This window comes from Colletotrichum higginsianum, chromosome 8, assembly GCF_001672515.1.
Source record: "Colletotrichum higginsianum IMI 349063 chromosome 8, whole genome shotgun sequence".
In the NCBI taxonomy this organism is placed as follows: domain Eukaryota; kingdom Fungi; phylum Ascomycota; class Sordariomycetes; order Glomerellales; family Glomerellaceae; genus Colletotrichum; species Colletotrichum higginsianum.
Genome location: NC_030960.1, coordinates 3,384,509 through 3,403,761, shown reverse-complemented (window position 1 = coordinate 3,403,761; position 19,253 = coordinate 3,384,509). Strand labels below are relative to the sequence as shown.

Sequence of the window (19,253 nt, the reverse complement as noted above, 5' to 3'; positions counted from 1 at the left end):
CTAGGGGCAGTGTTCACTTCTGGTCCCGACCGGTTGTATTATTGGACCTCGCTGCCAAGACATTCTTGTATCACGGGAGCTGTAAGTCAGACTACCCACTTTTCGGCACCCCCCCCATTTCGGCACCCCAAAAATGAAGCTATTCCCATCATACTCGTCGACTTCAATTAATCATTGACTTCTTCTAGATGCAACAACAATACAGCTTTCAGCTTCACTAGGGTATTCAGAGTCGCTGGATTCGGCTGCATCATCCTCTTTTTCCCCAGCCTTAAGTTGCGCCTGCTGGATGTCTTTGATGTTGGCGAACTTAGTGTTAGGATCCAGCTGGACTGCCCTTCTTTTCCTTACTGCAGTATTGGTGACTTGGGCCTGCAGAAGCTCCAGTTTCTGCTGGGTATTTGCCAGCTCATATGCCTGCTCGCTGAAGCCTTTTTTTACCTTCCTGAATAGAAGGCGTTGAGTAAAGGCATCATTCTCCAGCTCTGTGAATAGCTTCAACTGCCCAGCTAGATCCTTCATCTTCCTTGGCGTCGACCATGCCACTGCAGATGACGCAGATACCCATCCTTCAGCTTCCTTGCCTCCAGACTGCCCTTTGCTGACCTGATCAGATGATCCTGATGCTGCTGGTGTTGATGGGAGCAGTAGGGAGCTCATCAGAGGCTTCGCCATAGAGACAGGCCATAACCCTGTCCATTTCCAACCACTTCTAATGTTCTGCATCGTCATACCTGCAGTACGAGCCTTCTGATAACAGCCTATAAAGTTCCTCTTGCCTACAACAGTTGAATCATTCCACTGACCAAGGTATCCAAGCTCCTTCCTATAGGCTGCCTTGACAGGGCTGAAGACTGACTGATCAAGTGGCTGGAGGACATGGGAGGTATGTGGCGGTAAGAACAATAGATGGATGTTGTTTATATAGCATAACCACATAAAGTCAGTCGTTGTATGACTCCCATGTCCATCCATGATCAGCAGCCTGACCTCCTTGCCCTGAGGAAGAGTCTGAGGGATGAAGACCTTCTGCAGCCATTCAACTGCAGTGGCATCTGAAGTCCATCCATTCTCCGTTGCAGTGAATTGCCATCCTTCATAAGGGCCAAGGTCTAGAGGAAACCACTGCTGCTGGACTGCCTTGCCCTTATAGATAACGAGGGGATTCAGAACATGGCCCAGGGCAGAGATGCATTCGATGATGGATACCCATGCCCTTGATCCAGGCTGTTTCTTACGTACAGACTTCGTCTCAGACATGCCCAGCACCAGCCCATTAGATCCCTGGCCCTCAAGGATACCAGTCTCATCCATGTTGTATCTATTAGCTGGTTTGATGCTGGTGATCTCTGGTATGGCGAGTAGTTTGAACCAGTCCCTGATGACCTCAGTAGATGCCCCATTAACACGCCTAGAATCGATAGGGCGACTTCTCTGGACCTTGACTGATGGATTCCTCTTCAAGAAGGCTTGGATCCAGCCTTTTCCTATAGGCTCTGTATCCCCCATGGCATGGAGGATCCTTTCTGCGAATAGCCTCACTTGCAGATGGGTTGGGGCAACACCAAGGGCATGCTGAATGCGAACCCATTCAGCCAGTTTAGCCTCCTGACTAACAGAAAGTCTCTGCAGGTCAGAAAAGGCAATTGACCTTGGTTGAGTGCCCTTAATCCGATACTGAAGTGTTGATCTTGGGATGCCATACACCTGACCAGCCCTCTTAATGGGCATGCCGTTGGTTATTGCGTCAAGGGCCTGATTGACTTCATCTTCGGTATACTGGCCCATAAGGTCGAAAAGAAGCTCTGAGGAAAAAATGAGGTTATTCGCATAAGTATAGAAAATGTTGTTGATGTTGAAAGTTGAGGGGTATGTTCTGGTGATGAGGCATTTGAGGCATTTTTGGGGTGCCGAAATGGGGGGGGTGCCGAAAAGTGGGTAGTCTGACTTAATACGATGTGGCTGGTCTCCGTAGCAGCTCAGCACTTGGTCGCACATGGTTGGTTGCAGAACAATCACTAGAATCGGCCAGCCTCAAGTAAAGGCTGAGATAGTAGAGATATTCGTATAACTTATGTCTGAGTATTAGAAACTGACAATAGTGTCTAAAAGGGGCTCACTTATTCTTCTGGAATCCCAAAGACATCAGTGTTGAAAGCATCCATGCGACGGATAACTCTTTACATATCTATTGATTCGCAAGATACCCACGAGTTTAACTAATGGCTAACCGGGGGTTCGGCGAGAAATGGTTGGCCGACGACGGGTTTCCCGGCTTTGCATGCCGGGACAGTCTCGGTCTCGCTACCCTCTCACCGGGACTGTTTGCCTCCTCGTACACTCTTATCCCGCAGGATTTTGTGTAGTTTTTTATGACTCACCCATGGAATCCGGACGAATTACCCTAGGAGACAACTAGGTTAGCCGCCTCGGCCATTTTGTCAAAAGTGGTGATGACCGACATTATGACTGGTCGACTTATGCACCAGGCCGGATGTTCCCACCAACTCCAAGTCCGACCGTTGAGTTTAAGGCAGTCTCGATGATGAGATGTTGAATCCTGGACTGATATTTCGCTCTCAATCCATAGCTCGAGCACGATAAGTGTCTTCTTATTGTGGTCAGTTTCGAAAGCACGTTAGACTCGAGTTGAACAGCTCCATGGAGGCAAACTCCACATTCTACACCATGTAGCATGAGCCTGTTCCTTTGCAAATGCTGAAATTCCTAGCACTCAACTGGACATTTGTACGCAAAATGCCGAGTGTTTTTGATTGAAATAAAGGAGTTGCTCCAGAAAATTACCCTGCCTCATTGAAAGAACAAGAACCAGCCAAATCAAACCTTGGACGTCGCATGCTCCGTTTCCTCGACATCATAAGGCCCCTCGCCCTTCCCGTTCTCCGCAGTCCTGACATTGGCCTCCTCTCCGTCAAAGATGACGGCAATCTCCTCCAACGCTTTGCCCTTGGTCTCGAGGAACCACCCGTACGCGATGCAGGCCTCGACGGCCAAAATGGCGACGTAGACGATGTAAAATCGCCAGCCTATGTTCTGGATCCCGATCGGGTTGACGTACTGGTTGACGAAGACGGCGGCCTTGGTGGCGAAGACGTACGTGGCCATGCCCTTGGCGCGGATGGAGTAGGGCAGCACCTCGACCGAGTAGGCGACGGGCAGGGGCGAGAAGGCGATGCAGTAGAAGACCTGGTAGAGGAAGATGAGGGCCATGACGGCGATGCCGGCCGAGCTGGCGCCCGTCTCGGCGAAGCGGGCCGAGGCGATGGTCCAGCCGATGAAGACGACGAGCATGCCGCAGGTCGAGACGCGGAAGAGCGGGCGGCGGCCGATCCGCTCGACGAAGAAGGCCGTCGTGAGGGCGAGGCCGAAGTTCCAGATGTTGAGCAGGCCGTTGACCAGCGCCTGGGTGTTCTTGTTCGTGATGCCAACGGTGTCCATGATCCTTGACAGGTCTAGGGGGGAGGGGGGTTTCAGCTGTTAGTCTCATGTCAAGTTTCTAATAGACTGTAGTTATTAACAAGACTTACAGTACGCGATCAAACCGTTGCCAGACCACTGTGAGAAAAATCCCATGCCTTAAAGTTTGGTTAGCAAGTTGGAAACCCCCAGAAGAGCACGGGTTTGATTCGTACAGATGACGAGGAACATGCGGTACCGGTTGCCCTTCGTCTTGACCATGGACTTCCAGGTCGTGCTTCCAAGTCCTGAATTTCAAGTCAACACAACGTCTCGCACCAGAGAGATACCCGTTCAGAAGCTCTTACTCTTCTCGTTGTCGATGGCCGCCCGGATCTCCTCAAACTCCAGCCTTACCAGCTCCGTCTCCTCGCCCTCGCCGTGGTATTGCTTCAGGGCTTCCAGGGCCTCGTCGCCGCGATCGTTCGAGATGAGCCAGCGGGGAGACTCGGGCAGGAACCAGATGGCAGCCAGCTGCACCACGCTCGGGGCCATCTGGAGAAGAGAGGGGATTCGCCAGGACCAGGTGCTCGGGATCGTTCGAGTGCCGTACGTGATCCATGCGGCGGCGATGCTACCGACGTACCAGCTGCGTTTTCTCAACATGATTAGCTCCTTTGTTCCTTTCTCTCCACGAGCGTTGACTGGCTGGCTTTGATACAAAACTCACCAAGTGTTGCAGATGGCCGTGATGGTCACACGGTCTTTGGGGTGTGACAGCTCGCTGACCAGACTCGGCGCCGACGTGGTGGCAAACGACAGCCCGAACCCGAGGACGAACCTGCTCACGACGAACATGGCGAAGGCCGTGCTCTCGCACTGCAGGATGGCGCCGACGATCATGATGCAGCTGCCGACGGTGATGCCCCACCGCCTCCCGAACTTGTCCGCCACCCAGGGGGCGATCGGGGTCGAGCAGATGCTGCCGAGGGCCATGATGGCGCTCATCAGGCCCAGCACCGCGCCGCGGGGGTTGTCGAAGAAGTCGTCAAAGTAGGAGACGGTCTGCAGGGAGTTCATCATGGAGCCGTCGTAGCCGCTCGTGGCGTAGGAGACGACGGCGGCCGGGAAGAGGAGGAAGTAGAGCTTGCGGCGGGCGGCGGACTTGTACCAGATGGGAGCCTCCTGGGCCAGCTGCGCGACGCGGGACGGCTGGTAGGCCTCGTTGGCCGCTGCTGTCCCGCCCTGCTTGCGGGCTAGACGGGCCTGATGGTCCTGCCTCGGGGCGGGGAGACGTCGACGGAGGAAGTCCATCGTTGTCACTGTTGGGATTGGACTTGTGGAGTTGACGAAAGACTTTGCTTAAGGAGGAGGAGAGGGATGGGGGTTGACTCGAGGGTGGAGATGGACCTCCAAGTTGACAGCCGGAACCAGAAGGCTGGGATTCTGCGTGTCTTTATATGTCGTGTAGTGTAAGAGCCGAATGCAATGCTGGGGCGATGGAGGATGTATACCGGCGGCCTTTCCCACACCCGGGTTCTTCTCCGTCAACTTGGGGGCCAGTCAAGCAGCTGAATGACGGAGTTGCTGCGAAGTCGGCATTTACACTAGGCGAAAAAGGACGTCGACTCGGACGACGTTGCCATTGGCGCGGAAACCGAGTACTATGTCACCTCCAGAACCAGACCTCTGGGACGTCTGTCTGCCGATGAGAAACTATCACGACAAAGACAAGGGTAGGGGTGGTGAGAGGAGGTCCGGCGATGGGATGCGGAGGAGATCCGGGGGCTGGGGTAAATGCAGAGGCACTCCCCACATCAAGAGCATCATGAGACCTCCACGGGGAAAAACCGAACGATGGGACGTTGCGGGTAAAGCCAGGCTCGTCTGATTGCGGAGTGGTTTCTCTTGGGTTGCCGGTTGGGATATCGACACAAGTCCAAGTTGTGTAGCGTGTACGGCCAAAGATGGTGTGGAGCAAAAGACTCGAGAGATCCTTTCTCGACTAGTGTAAATGTAAAAGATCTATCTTCGCCTTTCTGTTGTATGGGCGGCCCCCCCTTTTCAGTCAAGACTGACGAATCACCGACCCTCGGGGCAGCTAAATGTCTCCCCCGACTCATCAAAACGTGGAGTCACTTCGGGGCATCCAAAACCTTCCCCCTAGCGTCGTTTATGCCGGGGGGGTGATTTGAACGAGTTCCCCGACTCAGACCCATAAACGTGGGGTCGGGGGAGTGTTCGAGTCTGCCCCGATGGCTAAACACGAGGGGAGGAGGGGATTTTGGGACGCGCTCTCGGTCTCTAGGGGAGCGTATGCGTGAGTTGCTTGCTCGCTCGTATCAACCAACTCAGATGAGACGGATTTGCAAGTGGTTCCGGACGTCATGTGGGTTGAGGGACGCACGCGAGAGCTCCGCAGTCCAAGCAAAAGATGCGTTGCGACTGATTGGATGTAGCTTGGGATGGAATATGTCACTCGCGTGAGACGGGTTCCTATTTAGGAGCTCGAAGGACCCTGGGTGGTTTCTCGAGCGATGGCTTGTTGATTCCTGCGTTCTCCAGCTGGTGTTCTTTTCTTTTCTGAACTGCTAGAGGTGACAGTCAGTTGCCAATCGATTTCACAATGTCGAACGGAATCCTTAGAACGTCGGGCTCCAGCATCGTCGATGCCGAAGGAAACTCCGTTCTCCTGCGCGGTGTAGGTCATCTTTTGATGGAGTTTGTATGCCATAAATCACTGACCGTTTCTTCGCGCAGACGGCCCTCGGCGGCTGGATGCTGATGGAGAACTTCATGAACGGGTTCCCCGGCCGTGAGCACCAGATCCGTGCCGCGCTGCTCAAGGTTCTGGGCAAGGAGAAGTGCGACTTCTTCTTCGACCGGTTCCTCGAGTACTTCTTCACCGAAAAGGACGCCGAGTTCCTCGCCTCCATCGGCTTCAACTGCGTCCGCCTGTCGTTCAACTACCACCACTTCGAGGACGACATGAACCCCTTCGTCATCAAGGAGGAGGGTTTCAAGCATCTCGACCGTGCCATTGAGATTGTGAGCTCCAATCTTTCTACTCCACGACACCTACTCATGTGGCGTGTATAACGAAGCTGACATCCCCCCCCTCTCTCCAGTGCGCCAAGTACGGAATCTACACCATCCTCGACCTTCACTCGGCTCCCGGCGGCCAGAACCAAGACTGGCACTCGGACAACCCGACCGGCTACGCCGCCTTCTGGGACCACAAGCACTTCCAAGACAGAGTCATCAACCTGTGGCAGGTGATCGCCAAGCGCTACGCGGGCAACCCGTGGATCGCGGGCTACAACCCGCTCAACGAGCCGGCCGACGTCGAGTGGACGCGCCTCCTCTCCTTCTACGACCGCATCGTGCCCGCCATCCGCGAGGCGGACCCGGAGCACATCCTCTGGCTCGAGGGCAACACCTTCAGCATGGACTTCTCGGGCTTCACAAAGGTGTTTGACAACTCCGTCTACGCGGTGCACGACTACTGCGGCTTCGGCTTCCCCAACCGCATCGGCAGATACCAGGGCCTGAAGGAGCAGGATGCCTACATCCGGCAGATGTACGACCGCAAGGTCGCCTTTATGAAGGAGCACAACGTGCCGATCTGGAACGGTAAGCTGGCCCCCATGGGTTTGCTCGATGAACGTCCCCTCCTGGTGTCTGATCTACTGGTGTCTGACACGTCGCTGCGACACAGGCGAGTTCGGACCCATCTACGAGCGCGAAGAGTATAACCCCGACTGGGAGGAGCACAACGAGGAGCGGTACAAGATGCTGGACAAGCAAATGGCCATCTACACAGACGAGGGCATCGGTACGTTAACAATACCCATGTCATCTAATCGTTTCCCCACCGAACCGAACCTACAGAGACTGACAAAGATCCTCTCTCTCTCTCTTCCCAGCATGGAGTATCTGGGCCTACAAGGACGTCAACGTCATGGGCATGACATACCTCTCCCCGGACTCGGCCTGGCTCAAGCTCCTCGGCCCCATGATCCGCAAGAAGCGCGACCTCGCCGTCGACAGCTGGGCCTACGACGACGCCCACCTCCAGCCCAACCTCTTCGGGCCGCTGCACAAGTGGTTCGAGGACAACGTGCCGGCCGAGTACTCCAAGAAGTACCCCTGGCAGTGGCGCATGCACATGCACGTGTTCCGCGGGATCCGCGGCATCACCATGGCCGAGTAAGTCAAAGCACCCACTTTTGGGCCACCCCCACATATGGGCCACCCAAAAATGAGGGTATTCCCATCGACACCAGTATGTTCAATTAACTATTGACTGCACCTAGATGCCACCACAATACAGCTTTCAGCCTCACTAGGTAAATCAGCCTCGCTGGACTCATCTGTGATATCCTCTTTATCGCCAGCCTCAACCTGAGCCTTCTGGATGTCTTTGATGTTGGCGAACTTAGTGTTTGGGTTGATCTGAACTGCCTTCCTTTTCCTTACTGCAGTGTTGGTAACTTGGGCCTGCAGAAGCTCCAGCTTATGCTGGGCAGTGGCCAGCTCATAGGCCTGCTCGCTGAAGCCTTTTTTCACCTTCATGAAAAGGAGGCGTTGGGTATGCGCATCATTATCCAACTCTGTGAATAGCTTCAGTTGGCCAGACAGATCCTTCATCTTCCTTGGCGTCGACCATGCCACTGCAGACGACGCAGATGCCCATCCTTCAGCTTCCTTGCCCCTAGACTGCCCTTTGCTGACCTGATCTGACGATGCTGATGGCTTTGGTGTTGTTGGGAGTAGGAGGGAGCTCATCAGAGGCTTCGCCATAGAGACAGGCCATAACCCTGTCCATTTCCAACCACTTCTGATGTTCTGCATCGTCATACCTGCAAGGGCAGCCTTATAATAACAGCCTAGGAAGTTCCTCTTGCCTACAATAGTAGAGTCATTCCATAGACTAAGGTATCCAAGCTCCTTCCTATAGGCTGCCTTAAGAGGGCTGAAGACTGCTTGATCAAGTGGCTGGAGGACATGGGAGGTGTGTGGCGGTAAGAACAATAGATGGATGTTGTTTATATAGCACAACCACATAAAGTCAGTCGTTGTGTGGCTCCCATGCCCATCCAGGATCAATAGTCTAGCCTCCTCCTTATCCCCCTTGCCCTGAGGGACAGTCTGAGGGATAAACACCTTCTGCAGCCATTCAACTGCAGTAGCATCTGTTGTCCAGCCATTTTCAGTTGCTGTGAATTGCCAGCCTTCATAAGGGCTAAGATCTAGAGGAAACCACTGCTGCTGGACTGTCTTACCCTTATATATAATAAGGGGATGAAGTCTGTGGCCTAGGGCAGAGATGCATTCAATAATAGACACCCATGCCCTTGATCCAGGCTGTTTCTTGCGGATAGACTTCGCCTCAGACATCCCCAGCACCAGCCCATTAGATCCCTGGCCCTCAAGGATACCAGTCTCATCCATGTTATATCTGTTGGCTGGTTTGATGCTGATGATCTCTGGTATGGCGAGATGCTTGAACCAGTCCCTGATGACCTCAGTAGATGCCCCATTAACACGTCTTGAATCAATAGGGCAACTTCTCTTGACCTTGACTGATGGATTCCTCCTTATAAAGGCCTGGACCCAGCCTCTCCCTATAGGTTGGGTATCCCCTATGGCATGAAGGATTCTTTCTGCAAAATGCTTCACTTGTTGATGGGTTGGAGGAAGCCCAAGGGCATGCTGGATTCGCACCCATTCAGCCAACTTGGCCTCCTGGCTCACTGTGAGCCTCTGCAGGTCAGAAAATGCTGCTGCCCTTGCCTGGGTGCCTTGAAGACGATGCTGAAGGGTAGACCTTGGCACACCATACTGCTGGGCAGCCTTCCTGACACTCTGACCGTTCGAAATGGCCTCAAGCGCTTGATTGACTTCATTTTCTGTATACTGGCTCATAATGCCTAGAATAAGGTGCCCTAAAAAGATGAGGCCATTTGCATAAGGTTGGAAAAAGATGTGATAGTTTGAAGTTGGAGGAGGATGAAGGAGGAGGTTGGTGATGAGGCATTTTTGGGTGGCCCATATGTGGGGGTGGCCCAAAAGTGGGTGCTTTGACTTACATGATCCCCGAGTGGGCCGACTGCTTCCGCGGCAAGACGCTTGCGGAGCTCGACGAGTTGGCCGCCAGCTGGAAGTTCGAGAACTGCGTGCGGCGCGGGAGGCTGAACGGGCTGCTGAGCCTGTACGCGCCCATGAGGCCCGGGGACGAGCGGCTGGAGGGCAAGGTGATACCGTCCGAGGCCGAGAGGGAGGGGGGCGCCGGGCCCAAGGAGACGGTCTCTGGCGTCGGCGTGTTCGAGCTGGCGCCGGACGAGAAGAAGAGGAAGACGCTTGCACAGGCCAACGGGACGCCTGTCGCCGTTGCTTCGTAAAGCGTGGGCTTTGTTGTTTTTTTGGTTCCTTTTTCCGGTCTTTCGGGGAACGAGGCATTTTGTGTGCTGCATACATCGGCGTTACTGTTACTCGGGGGGGGGGGACTCTTGTAGACTTGTGTGAATCAAGGTCATCGTCAACTTTTCCAGGCAGTGTCACTCTATCCTCTTCTTCACTTTTGAGAAAATCTTGGAGCCGTGAGCGGCTTTGAGATCTGATGAAAATGATCCATGGACAATGTTTTGTTTTGTTTTGCGACCCCCTCGGGCTACGCCGCCATCCTGTTCTTGCAGGCCGCTTCGAGCCTGTCCAGGACTCCCAGATGCCACTCAAACTCTCTCACGCTGATGCTGAACCGCCGCAGGTTCCGCGTGCCAACGAACATGGCCTGTTCGATATCCGGAGGCAGAATCTCCCGGAAGACGGCGCACATGGTCGCCACGCGCAAGATGACAACCATTGTGAACGTCCTGCCGACTGTCAGTCCCCAGCGCAAAAGAAAAAGAAAGAGAAATAGAAAAGAGAAAGAAAAAAGAAGAAAAAAGGAAACCTACACCATGCCGGTTGCAAACAGGCCCGTCATACTGTTGGCCGGGTCGATATCGAAAACGTTGATGAACCCCTTGCAACCCTCCAGACACATTCTGCACCTCTCCAGGACCGCCCCCTTGCACGGATGGGTCTCGAAGTGCGCCACGTTGAGCATGACGTACTCGATGAAGGGACGGTGGATGATGTACTGCCCGGCGTAGTACCGGCCCTTGAGGCGCAGCACGTTCCACGGGTTGTTGCCGAGCTCCTCGACCCGAATGATGCCCGGCGTCGTCGCCGCCGCCGCCGCCGGCGACGAGCTCGAGACGCCCTCGTGGTCGGGAGGGCCGGGGGGCCTCCTCCTCGGCTGGCTCGTCAGCAGGAAGTCGGGCAGGTTACGGTAGAGGGCGCCGTGGTAGGACCACAGGTCCGTGGTGGTGCGCAGCAGCCAGTCGGCGTAGCTGGCGCGGGTCATGCGGAACTGGTCCCTGCTGTCGTAGACGACGCTGTTGACGCGGTTCAGGAACCGCCGGATGGCGGCGTTGGTGCTGATCTGGAACGCGACGAGCTCCTCGGTCCGGTAGAAGGACGTCGAGGCAGGGCTCGCGGCGTCGGCGTCGGCGTCTGGCGTCGGGACCGTCGTCGTGGCGGCGTGGTGGTGGTGGTGGTGGTGGTGGTGGTAGTAGTAGTCTCTGTGGTGCTTGGGCGTTTCCGGGGCCGGATATGGCACAACGTCCTCGTATCTCGCTATGCCGGACGGCAAGGTGATGGATATCTCCGACACGAAGTCGCCCTCGTAGATCAGCGAGACCCAGAACAGCCTGCGAAAGGTGTCCGAGTAGCGTTCGGTGTCATCTGTGCAGAGGACGCCTCTGTCTCTCTCTCTCCTCGTGTCAACATTGCTCGTGCCTCGGGACCAGATTCGGGACCGTAGCTATCGGGCTCCCTTTTCGGCTTACCTTCTCGCGAGCGCCTCGCATTTAACAGCGGTAGCATGCGCCCAGTGGAAGGAATCTGCCACCCGGCCGTTTGCGTTCATGTATAAACTAGTCTTCTCTTAGCCGACTTCCCTCGGAAGACCAAGACCAAGACACTTGACTACCTTGCAAGCATCGTGCATTGTGCTGCCTCGAGGGTGATCTCGGACGAAACGAACCCGAGAAGCAACCTCGACTTGCGCCACAGCAGCTCGTCGAGTCCGGGGAAGTCTGCGAATATGCTCGAGCTCGAGGGCCGGTGGTGCTGTCCTCCGCTCCGGCCCGCTGTCTCGTCAAGCGAGATGCGATTCGCGCCGGTGCAGACGAACGACCCCAGGCACAGGACGAGGAGCAGCAAGCAGTACCTCGAGGGCGCAACAAGCGGCGACACATGCGTCCCGGCCGTCTGCTCCGAGGCGACTACCTCGTCGAATGTTGCCACTATGTCCTCCAGCGCGAGCAGCGGAAAGAAGATGTTGACCTCGGCGAAGTACTCGTGGATCGCCTCTCGATACCGGTCAGCCGCGTCGATGGAGACGGGGAGACTGCGGTCCTGGAAGAGCCTCCACGACTCTGGAGGGAACCTGAACTGTTCCCCGTGTGATGCCCCGTGGAAAAAGACGTCTGTGGCTTCTGTGAACCGCATCCCTCCCGGTATCGCTGACAGCAGCGGCGGCAGCGGCAGCGGCAGCGGTGGCGGCGGCGGTGGCGTTGACGAGGAGAATTCCATCTCAGACAACAACTGCTTGACGATGGGCCACTCAAACACATGGTTCGCATTCGCCGTGTGGGATAGGGGGATAGGGATTTGAGAGCTCCCATCCGATTGGATTGCGTTTCCCCCAGCGTCTTCTTGTCCGGGACGGCCTCTTCCATCATGTGCATCATGTAATACATCATGCGTTGCCCCAGTCTGCGTTCTCGACGCCGACGCCGACGCCGATGCCGATGCCGATCCCGGCGTTGTTGGATGCCGCGCGGCTTGGGGCGGCGGGGGTGTGCTCGCGGGCTGCTGCGTCTGCTGTCCCGTAAAGAGTGGCGAGGAGAAGAGACGGTCCTCGAGCATCTGGATGCGCTCCAGCAGGATCCTCGTGTTCTGCTCGATGCGCGGCTGGTTCGAGTCGCGGTAGATGCACTCGACATCCTGCGCCATGCACAGGCTGCACTTGGGCTTCGCGGCATCGCAGCGTGTCTTGCGGGCCCGGCAGTTGGTGCAGGCCTGCCACACCCGGCGCCGTGCCGGAAAGTAGTGGGCAGCGGAGAAGGAAGAGGAAGAGGAGGAGGGCGGCGGCGGCGGCGGCGGTGGCGCGGGGGCGTCCATCATGCCCGGACCATCGGGGAGGGGTGGGTGGTGGTGGGTGGTCAGTTGTTTGTAGGTAGAATTGCGATACGGTGATGAAGAAAGAGAGTAGTAGGGAGATCTCACTCACTGGCTGGACCCGGATTGGAAGGGCTTCAGGGGCGCCACGTGGATGATGTATCCCTGCCGCTCCCCGCTATGCCTACACTGCAGCTGCAAAGCACCACCCACCTTGAGCCCAAAGCATGACCCAGTCTGGGCAGTAATCAAGGCCGAACGACCTGGCCGTCGCAGTCGCGGACACTCCGGGTTCGTGACGCAACTCTCTCTCAGGCTTACGCCTGATAACCCGGCACAGGCACATATCGACATGTGTGTTACGGCGGTGGGAAAAGCAGCAAGGGGCAGAACAACGATCCATCCTTGTGGCCTGGGCCCAACTCCGCACTGTAACCGACGCCAGGGTTGTCCCCCCCCCCTGAGACGCCGGGACTGGGGGACTCTATCTACCCTGTCGTCCCAAGCAAAAAGGGGGTTTGCGGCACAGACTTTTCAGGGCTGATCAGCGAGTACTGTACTTGTAGTGTAAAGGCATGGATGGAATCCAGCTGACTGGCCAACGATTCTTTACATTAGTTTACTCCAGTACCCCCAGTCCGAACGAACGCGGCAGTAAAGAAGCCCATGGTGTCTCCCATCATTGTGTTCTGTACTCCTCCTCCACCTGGGCCGTCGAGTCAAAGCCGTTGACGCCGTTCGGTCAAAGGGACACAGCATTGGCCGCCTAAGCAACAATAGCTGGGTCGGTGTCAGTAATAGAGTATCCCCCCTTAGGTAGGGCCAGACGCAGCGGCGCTGGTGGACACTCATATCATTGTTGTCATTCGGCATGCCATCTACATCAAGCATAATACAAGACTGATAAGAAGCTGGGAATAACCAACAGCCCGCTCTACCACCTTGTCCGTTGATGCAACACAAGAACGCGCCGTCCCACCAGACAGCACAGCTCCATCTGCGACTGGGCCCTGGGGAGCCGAGGGGGCTTAAACGATGCCGACGCCCCTGTCAAGGCCGTTTCGAATCGAAATTACAGTCCGCGGTGAGCGGCGCCTTTGTCAGCCCCATGAGGGTCTGGAAACTCATTGCTGCACCTCGAATGCACACTTCATTCGTCGTCGTCGTCGCGTTTCGTCTGCCCGAGTCCACAGGACGGCGCGTTTATCCTTGTACACATATTTGTTTCTGGGGTGTCCTACAACATTGGGCGGCGGCATCTCTCGGGGATGGGACGAACAAGCGTGCAGATCGAATCGTGGGAGGGGGGGAAGTTTCCTAGGGGATACTGGCATTTAAAGATACTAAAGAACGACATCGGCCTCCTCTTCTTTTCGTTCGAGTCTTTTTCTTCTTCTTCTTCTTCTTCTGTCATTCTCTTCTTGTTTGAGCTAGTCTTCCCCTTCCATTCTTATCGACTGGTCTTGAAAGCAGTCGCGTCATTCGTTTTTTATCATCTCCCGTTCTCCTCACCATAGTCCGTCCTTCGTTCGACATGCATCCCGCCACCTCCCTCCTGCTTGCCGGTGCTGGCATCGCCAACGCATACACCATTGCCTCGGCCAAGCCCTTCATGCGCAAGAACATCGATCCCGTCGTCATCCCCGGCCAGTACAAGAGCCACATGCACACCTTCTTCGGCTCCGATGCCGTCACTATCAACACCAACTCCTCCAAGGAGCTCCAGGCCGGCTGCTCGACCGCCGAGAACCCCAACGACTACTCATCCTACTGTGAGTTGCAAACCTTCTCCCGCCAAAAGGAAACAGCTCCACTCGCTCTGACACGCACCCTCTCTCTTTCTCTCTGAAAAGGGGTCCCTACCCTCTACGTCAAGAACGACACCGGCATGAACCCCGTGCCCTTCAGCCGCTTCAGCGCTTACTACGTCTCCATCGAGAACGCCGAGGTCGCCATCCCGCAGGACTACAAGACCATCGCCGGTAACGCCCAGGGCACCAAGCAGTCCGACGTCGAGGAGCTCGCCGGCATCGAGTGGTTCTGCGAGGGCGACGCCACCGAGGAGGGCAAGGAGGCCGCCGCCTGGCCGACCAAGACGTGCTCGACGCACCTGCAGACCCTGCTGCTCTTCCACGACTGCGTCAACGAGCAGACGCTCGAGTCGGCCTACTCGGGCACCCAGAACTGGCGGGACGGCTTCAAGCCCGCCAACCGCTGCCCCGAGGGCATGAAGCGCATGCCGCAGCTGCGCTTCTCGATCCGCTACGACCTCCGCAGCATCCTGCCCGGCGGCTGGGACGGCACCCCGCCCTTGGAGCTCGCCTGCGGCAACTCCTTCTGCACCCACGGCGACTTCATCAACGGCTGGCTGCCCGAGGCCGCCACCAACATGCTCAAGGCCAACAGCAAGCGCGAGTTCGCCGGCGTCGACGGCCCCGACGGCAAGTACAACGCCGGCTCCAAGTGCGGTGCCGAGAACGCCGTGAGTTGATCCCCTCTTCCCTATTTCCGTTGTTGATGGGGGTGACACCCAGAGTACTGACACACGGTGTAGAAGGACGCCGATCCCACCAACGGCACGTCGGACTACGACGAGAGCGTCAAGCTGATGAGCGGCAAGCGCAGCATCGGCCAGCGCTCCCAGTCTCGTCGCGCTTGAAAGAGGCCAGATCGGACCCGTGTTGATGCCTTGGAAGAAGGCTTCATTCAGTGTTGCCAATGGAGACGTATCATACCGGGCCCGAGGACTCCGCAATGCGCACACTTTATCTTCTTCTCCCGTGTCATACTTGTAAAGTACATAGAACGTTTATAACTGTAAATGATTCAACTAGCGGTCTCTGCCAAAGGTTCAGACTACCACGGAGCCCTCGTTCGCAAGCGAATATGGTTATCAGAGGGGGGGGGGGGTCGGGGGTTCATGCTGAGACTCCGCCCTCCACTCTTCGTGTGACCATCTTGACAGACAATAACCTCCTCACTGGTCGTTGTCAGTAGGAGTGCCAGGCGGCGACTCGGCCCACCTCTCAGCCTCCTCGGGGATCCGTACGACCGCGCTGCTCGTCCAGATGTGTTTCCCCCGGTCCATCTGCAGCCCCGCGATGAGCCCTCCCTTGACGCTGACAGTCTGGCTCGGAGTGCCGCGCTTGTCGTGCGCGCGGTGGAAGACGCGGCATCCGCAGACGCGGCAGAAATAGCAGTCCATGTGTCCGCCGCCCTTGGTCGGCCGCGTCCACGACTGGAGCTTCGACCCGAGGTCGTCGGAGAGGGGGACCAGGCCGTCGGCGGGGAAGATGGCGGACGTGCCGAAGGCGGAGGCGGACTGCTTGCGGCATTGGGAGCAGTGGCAGCAGTAGATATCGAGAGGTTCCGGGGTCGGCGTCTTGAAGGCGACGGCTCCGCATTGGCATTCAACGTCCATGTTCGTGAAGGGGGGTTCTGAATGTGACGCTGCAGGGTGAGTGAGCTGTGAGACTTGGAGTTGCTGGAAGACGAAAGGTAAGAATGGAGCTTGATAATGTTGCGCAGCAGTGTGAAATGCAACCAAAGTCGTGAGATGATGCTTCTGTCTTCCAACGGTTTTGACAAGCGAAGGGCGCCGTCGCTCAGCCAACTGAGACCGCATTGATGAGATGATGAGGTAAGTCAGTCAGTCAGTCTTCACAGGTCAATCGAGATATTGTTCCTGCTCCGAGGCTTTGCCAAAAACACAAATTCAAACACACTTATGAGTAAAGAGAAGAGGTTTCTTTTTGCACATGAATCTCACCAAAGTGTGGTACGGAACCCGAAGCTCAATAATCTCACTCATTCCCTCGTTCACAACGAGAAGAGACCTGTCCCACTGAGAATGAGATGAGTCAGCACGCATGCCCACCCCCCGCAAATCCGTGACAAGCATTTCTCTATTTAGCCTGTTGATGCAGTGCAACATCACCAATTCGTTTTTTGTCTGAGAATTACTCTTCCCCAGTTTACGGAAGATCTCCCTTGATCAACTAACGCTGCCGGCACGTTGATTTAGCCGCCCCAAAACCGCATCTACTCGTCATTCAAGGAGGTAGCAGTGTCTACTATGTGTGACGTGCCACAGTCAGTTCCCAGATGATCCTGGCTTTTTCTCTTATTCCCCGTTCCTCCGCCAAAGTACCCTGGAAAAGGGGAACAAATGCCCCTGCAGACCCAAGTAAGTACCCTGTAAGGAAATCCCCCTTTTGACCGTACGCTCCGTTCCAGATTGAGCATCCCCCCACCCTGAGCCAGGCAAAAAGCCTAAATGAGACCTGCTTAACTGGTGTTTAGACAATTCGACTATGTGAACCTTTGGCGGCAGCTGACCCGATGATGCAGGCGGCTCACTGCCGGATGTGACCCTATTGTCTCCAACCCCTGTAACAAGCATGTCTATCTGCCGTCAAACGAGCTTTCGAATGGATCGCAATCGGCCGTTCGACCGGGCCACAACCCCACAAAGGAGGTTTCCCGTCGGTTGAATTCCACGGGACGGCGAGATTGGAGTGGTTCAAGGTGGGCTCACCGTCGTCCGTCGACCCATGGCAGTTGTCAACCCAGGATTGATGTATATAGAGAGAGACGCGGAAGCCCGGTCGAGCCTACTCTTGCTTGGTCTCTTGATGTCTGCATCCCATCCCAATCACGAACCTCCTCGTCCCAAGCTCTGTCCCAAACCCTCCTCTCCCTCCCGATTCAGCCACAATGCTTCTCGACACCATCGTCACCAGCCTGCTGCTGGTCGCCAGCGCCGCCGCCATCCCCATCGAGACCCCCGTGGAGCTCATCAAGCGCGCCCCGAGCGCCGGCGTCGTGATCCAGAAGTGCGCCAAGCCCGGCGTCTTCGCCCTCGCCTACGACGACGGGCCCTACCAGTACACCTCGCAGCTCGTCGACATCCTCAACAACGGCGGCGCCAAGGCCACCTTCTTCATGACCGGCACCCTCTACGGCTGCATCTACAACCAGCGCGCCGCCGTCAAGAAGGCCTTCGACTCGGGCCACCAGATCGCCTCCCACAGCTGGACGCACCCCCAGAACTTCGGCAGCCTCAGCCAGGCCCAGCTCACCTCCGAGATGCAGAAGCTCGAGCAGGCGGCCGTCAACATCATCGGCAGGAAGCCCGCCTACATGCGCCCGCCCTACCTGGCCACCGGCGGCTCCGTCCTGCCGACGATGAAGACGCTGGGCTACAAGGTCATCACCAACGACGTCGACTCGGGCGACTGGAACGGGCAGACGGCGGCGCAGAGCCAGCAGAAGTTCCAGCAGGCCGGCGCCGGCGGCAACGGACACATCCCCCTGATGCACGAGACGTACGCCAGCACGGTGCAGACTCTGACGCCCTGGCTGATCAACTGGGCCAAGCAGAACAACCTCAAGCTGGTTACCGTTGGTGAGTGATGGCGGCGATTGCCCCATGATGAGAGATACGATGGCTAACACGAGCGTCAGCCGAGTGCCTCGACGACGGCAGCGGAGCCTACCAGCCCGGCACCTTCACCGGCAACGGCGCGAATTCTTGCTGAGTGCAAGACGACAAGCATGGGTGGGAGTGGGAGGGTAAAAGTCCCTGAAAATATTATGAAGCCGGGTTGGTTGGGGTAGCGCTGAGAAGTACGGCGATTTCATGAACATAAAGAGAACGCTCATGTTGTTTTCTACACAAGAAAGATGATAATCTTCTCCTCTGAAATCGTGATATCTCCTCAGTCTGGGAAGCAAACCAAACCCTCAGTTGGCTGCTTCACGTCGTATGACAGGCGATTCATGTGTAACAAGTCCATCGGCACCAATGCCTTGAGACGAGAAGGATTTGGATGACGGATCATCTTCGGACAGCATGGAATCCCTTAATTCCCAGTTAGACGTCTCCCGATGGCTCCCACATCGCGATTTGAGAGGGGGTTCGAGTTACATCGCCGTCGGTCCAGTGTCGGTCTAGATCATGATTTACACAAAAGAAACTAAAATAAAAAGACTCGGAGAATTCCTGAGTAAAGGTTTGCGAATGGCGAGATAAGGAAACTATATCCCACCGTTCCTTTTGATGCATTCAAGTAAGGACGTCGATTCGAGGTCTAGATTATCGCGTCAGCTGCCCCCTCACAAGCGGCCGAGGAGGTGGGAGGCGAGGTTATACTATGCCTTGGCCAAATCGGAATCTGGATCGCCTTGTAGGACTCAAAGCCAGTTTTCCGGCTTGCAACTCGTCATATTCCGAATCCCGGGACGCGTCATCCATCGAAATTTGAATGATCTTGAATCTTGACTACGGTTTCCATCTTTGACGTTGGCTTTCACCGGACATTCGGCAACGTCAGCACTGCCAGCGGCAATATGATCCCAACACATGCAAAGCCTGGCTCTGATAACCGTACGGAAAGTTGAGTCCAATCAACTCGCTTCTCCCTCTCCAGTACCTTTAGGCTTTTACCGCCGGCTGGCTTCCCAACAACTCTTTTCCGAAAGTCAATGAAAAGCACCACACATCAACGCCCAAAAGCTCCCGTGAAGATCGTTTCAGCGGCAGGAGGCCAGAAAGACTGTTACACGACAAAGTCTGATATCGAGAGAGAGCTACTGCTTTGCAA

General features: G+C 56.0%; 9 protein-coding genes across 9 annotated transcripts; 3 read left to right on the top strand and 6 right to left on the bottom strand.

Moving 5' to 3' along the window:
• Nucleotides 1-2,838: 2,838 nt before the first annotated feature.
• On the bottom strand, nucleotides 2,839-4,731 carry CH63R_11973 (Lactose permease; the record flags this gene model as incomplete). Its single annotated transcript, XM_018306947.1, has 5 exons — nucleotides 2,839-3,473; nucleotides 3,549-3,596; nucleotides 3,654-3,725; nucleotides 3,786-4,051; nucleotides 4,148-4,731. The coding sequence occupies 5 exons, from the start codon at nucleotides 4,729-4,731 to the stop codon at nucleotides 2,839-2,841; spliced, it is 1,605 nt and encodes a 534-aa protein (XP_018153788.1).
• Nucleotides 4,732-6,043: 1,312 nt separating this feature from the next.
• On the top strand, nucleotides 6,044-7,630 carry CH63R_11972 (Endoglucanase C; the record flags this gene model as incomplete). Its single annotated transcript, XM_018306946.1, has 5 exons — nucleotides 6,044-6,118; nucleotides 6,178-6,465; nucleotides 6,546-7,050; nucleotides 7,136-7,252; nucleotides 7,344-7,630. 5 exons carry the CDS (start codon nucleotides 6,044-6,046, stop codon nucleotides 7,628-7,630), a joined length of 1,272 nt encoding a protein of 423 aa, XP_018153787.1.
• A 2,460-nt stretch (nucleotides 7,631-10,090) lies between these two features.
• On the bottom strand, nucleotides 10,091-10,282 carry CH63R_11971 (C6 finger domain-containing protein; the record flags this gene model as incomplete). The annotated part of the gene is made up of 1 exon (XM_018306945.1): nucleotides 10,091-10,282. The coding sequence occupies one exon, from the start codon at nucleotides 10,280-10,282 to the stop codon at nucleotides 10,091-10,093; it is 192 nt and encodes a 63-aa protein (XP_018153786.1).
• Nucleotides 10,283-10,372: 90 nt separating this feature from the next.
• CH63R_11970 (C6 finger domain-containing protein) lies at nucleotides 10,373-11,392 on the bottom strand (the record flags this gene model as incomplete). Its single annotated transcript, XM_018306944.1, has 2 exons — nucleotides 10,373-11,174; nucleotides 11,313-11,392. The coding sequence occupies 2 exons, from the start codon at nucleotides 11,390-11,392 to the stop codon at nucleotides 10,373-10,375; spliced, it is 882 nt and encodes a 293-aa protein (XP_018153785.1).
• A 59-nt stretch (nucleotides 11,393-11,451) lies between these two features.
• Nucleotides 11,452-12,060, bottom strand: CH63R_11969 (C6 finger domain-containing protein; the record flags this gene model as incomplete). The annotated part of the gene is made up of 1 exon (XM_018306943.1): nucleotides 11,452-12,060. The coding sequence occupies one exon, from the start codon at nucleotides 12,058-12,060 to the stop codon at nucleotides 11,452-11,454; it is 609 nt and encodes a 202-aa protein (XP_018153784.1).
• A 166-nt stretch (nucleotides 12,061-12,226) lies between these two features.
• On the bottom strand, nucleotides 12,227-12,651 carry CH63R_11968 (C6 finger domain-containing protein; the record flags this gene model as incomplete). Its single annotated transcript, XM_018306942.1, has 2 exons — nucleotides 12,227-12,339; nucleotides 12,384-12,651. 2 exons carry the CDS (start codon nucleotides 12,649-12,651, stop codon nucleotides 12,227-12,229), a joined length of 381 nt encoding a protein of 126 aa, XP_018153783.1.
• Nucleotides 12,652-14,182: 1,531 nt separating this feature from the next.
• On the top strand, nucleotides 14,183-15,307 carry CH63R_11967 (putative Short-chain dehydrogenase; the record flags this gene model as incomplete). Its single annotated transcript, XM_018306941.1, has 3 exons — nucleotides 14,183-14,420; nucleotides 14,502-15,130; nucleotides 15,203-15,307. The coding sequence occupies 3 exons, from the start codon at nucleotides 14,183-14,185 to the stop codon at nucleotides 15,305-15,307; spliced, it is 972 nt and encodes a 323-aa protein (XP_018153782.1).
• Nucleotides 15,308-15,625: 318 nt separating this feature from the next.
• CH63R_11966 (Glutathione-dependent formaldehyde-activating enzyme) lies at nucleotides 15,626-16,069 on the bottom strand (the record flags this gene model as incomplete). The annotated part of the gene is made up of 1 exon (XM_018306940.1): nucleotides 15,626-16,069. One exon carries the CDS (start codon nucleotides 16,067-16,069, stop codon nucleotides 15,626-15,628), a length of 444 nt encoding a protein of 147 aa, XP_018153781.1.
• Nucleotides 16,070-16,752: 683 nt separating this feature from the next.
• Nucleotides 16,753-18,188, top strand: CH63R_11965 (Polysaccharide deacetylase; the record flags this gene model as incomplete). The annotated part of the gene is made up of 4 exons (XM_018306939.1): nucleotides 16,753-16,834; nucleotides 17,176-17,284; nucleotides 17,325-18,055; nucleotides 18,115-18,188. The coding sequence occupies 4 exons, from the start codon at nucleotides 16,753-16,755 to the stop codon at nucleotides 18,186-18,188; spliced, it is 996 nt and encodes a 331-aa protein (XP_018153780.1).
• Nucleotides 18,189-19,253: the final 1,065 nt, after the last annotated feature.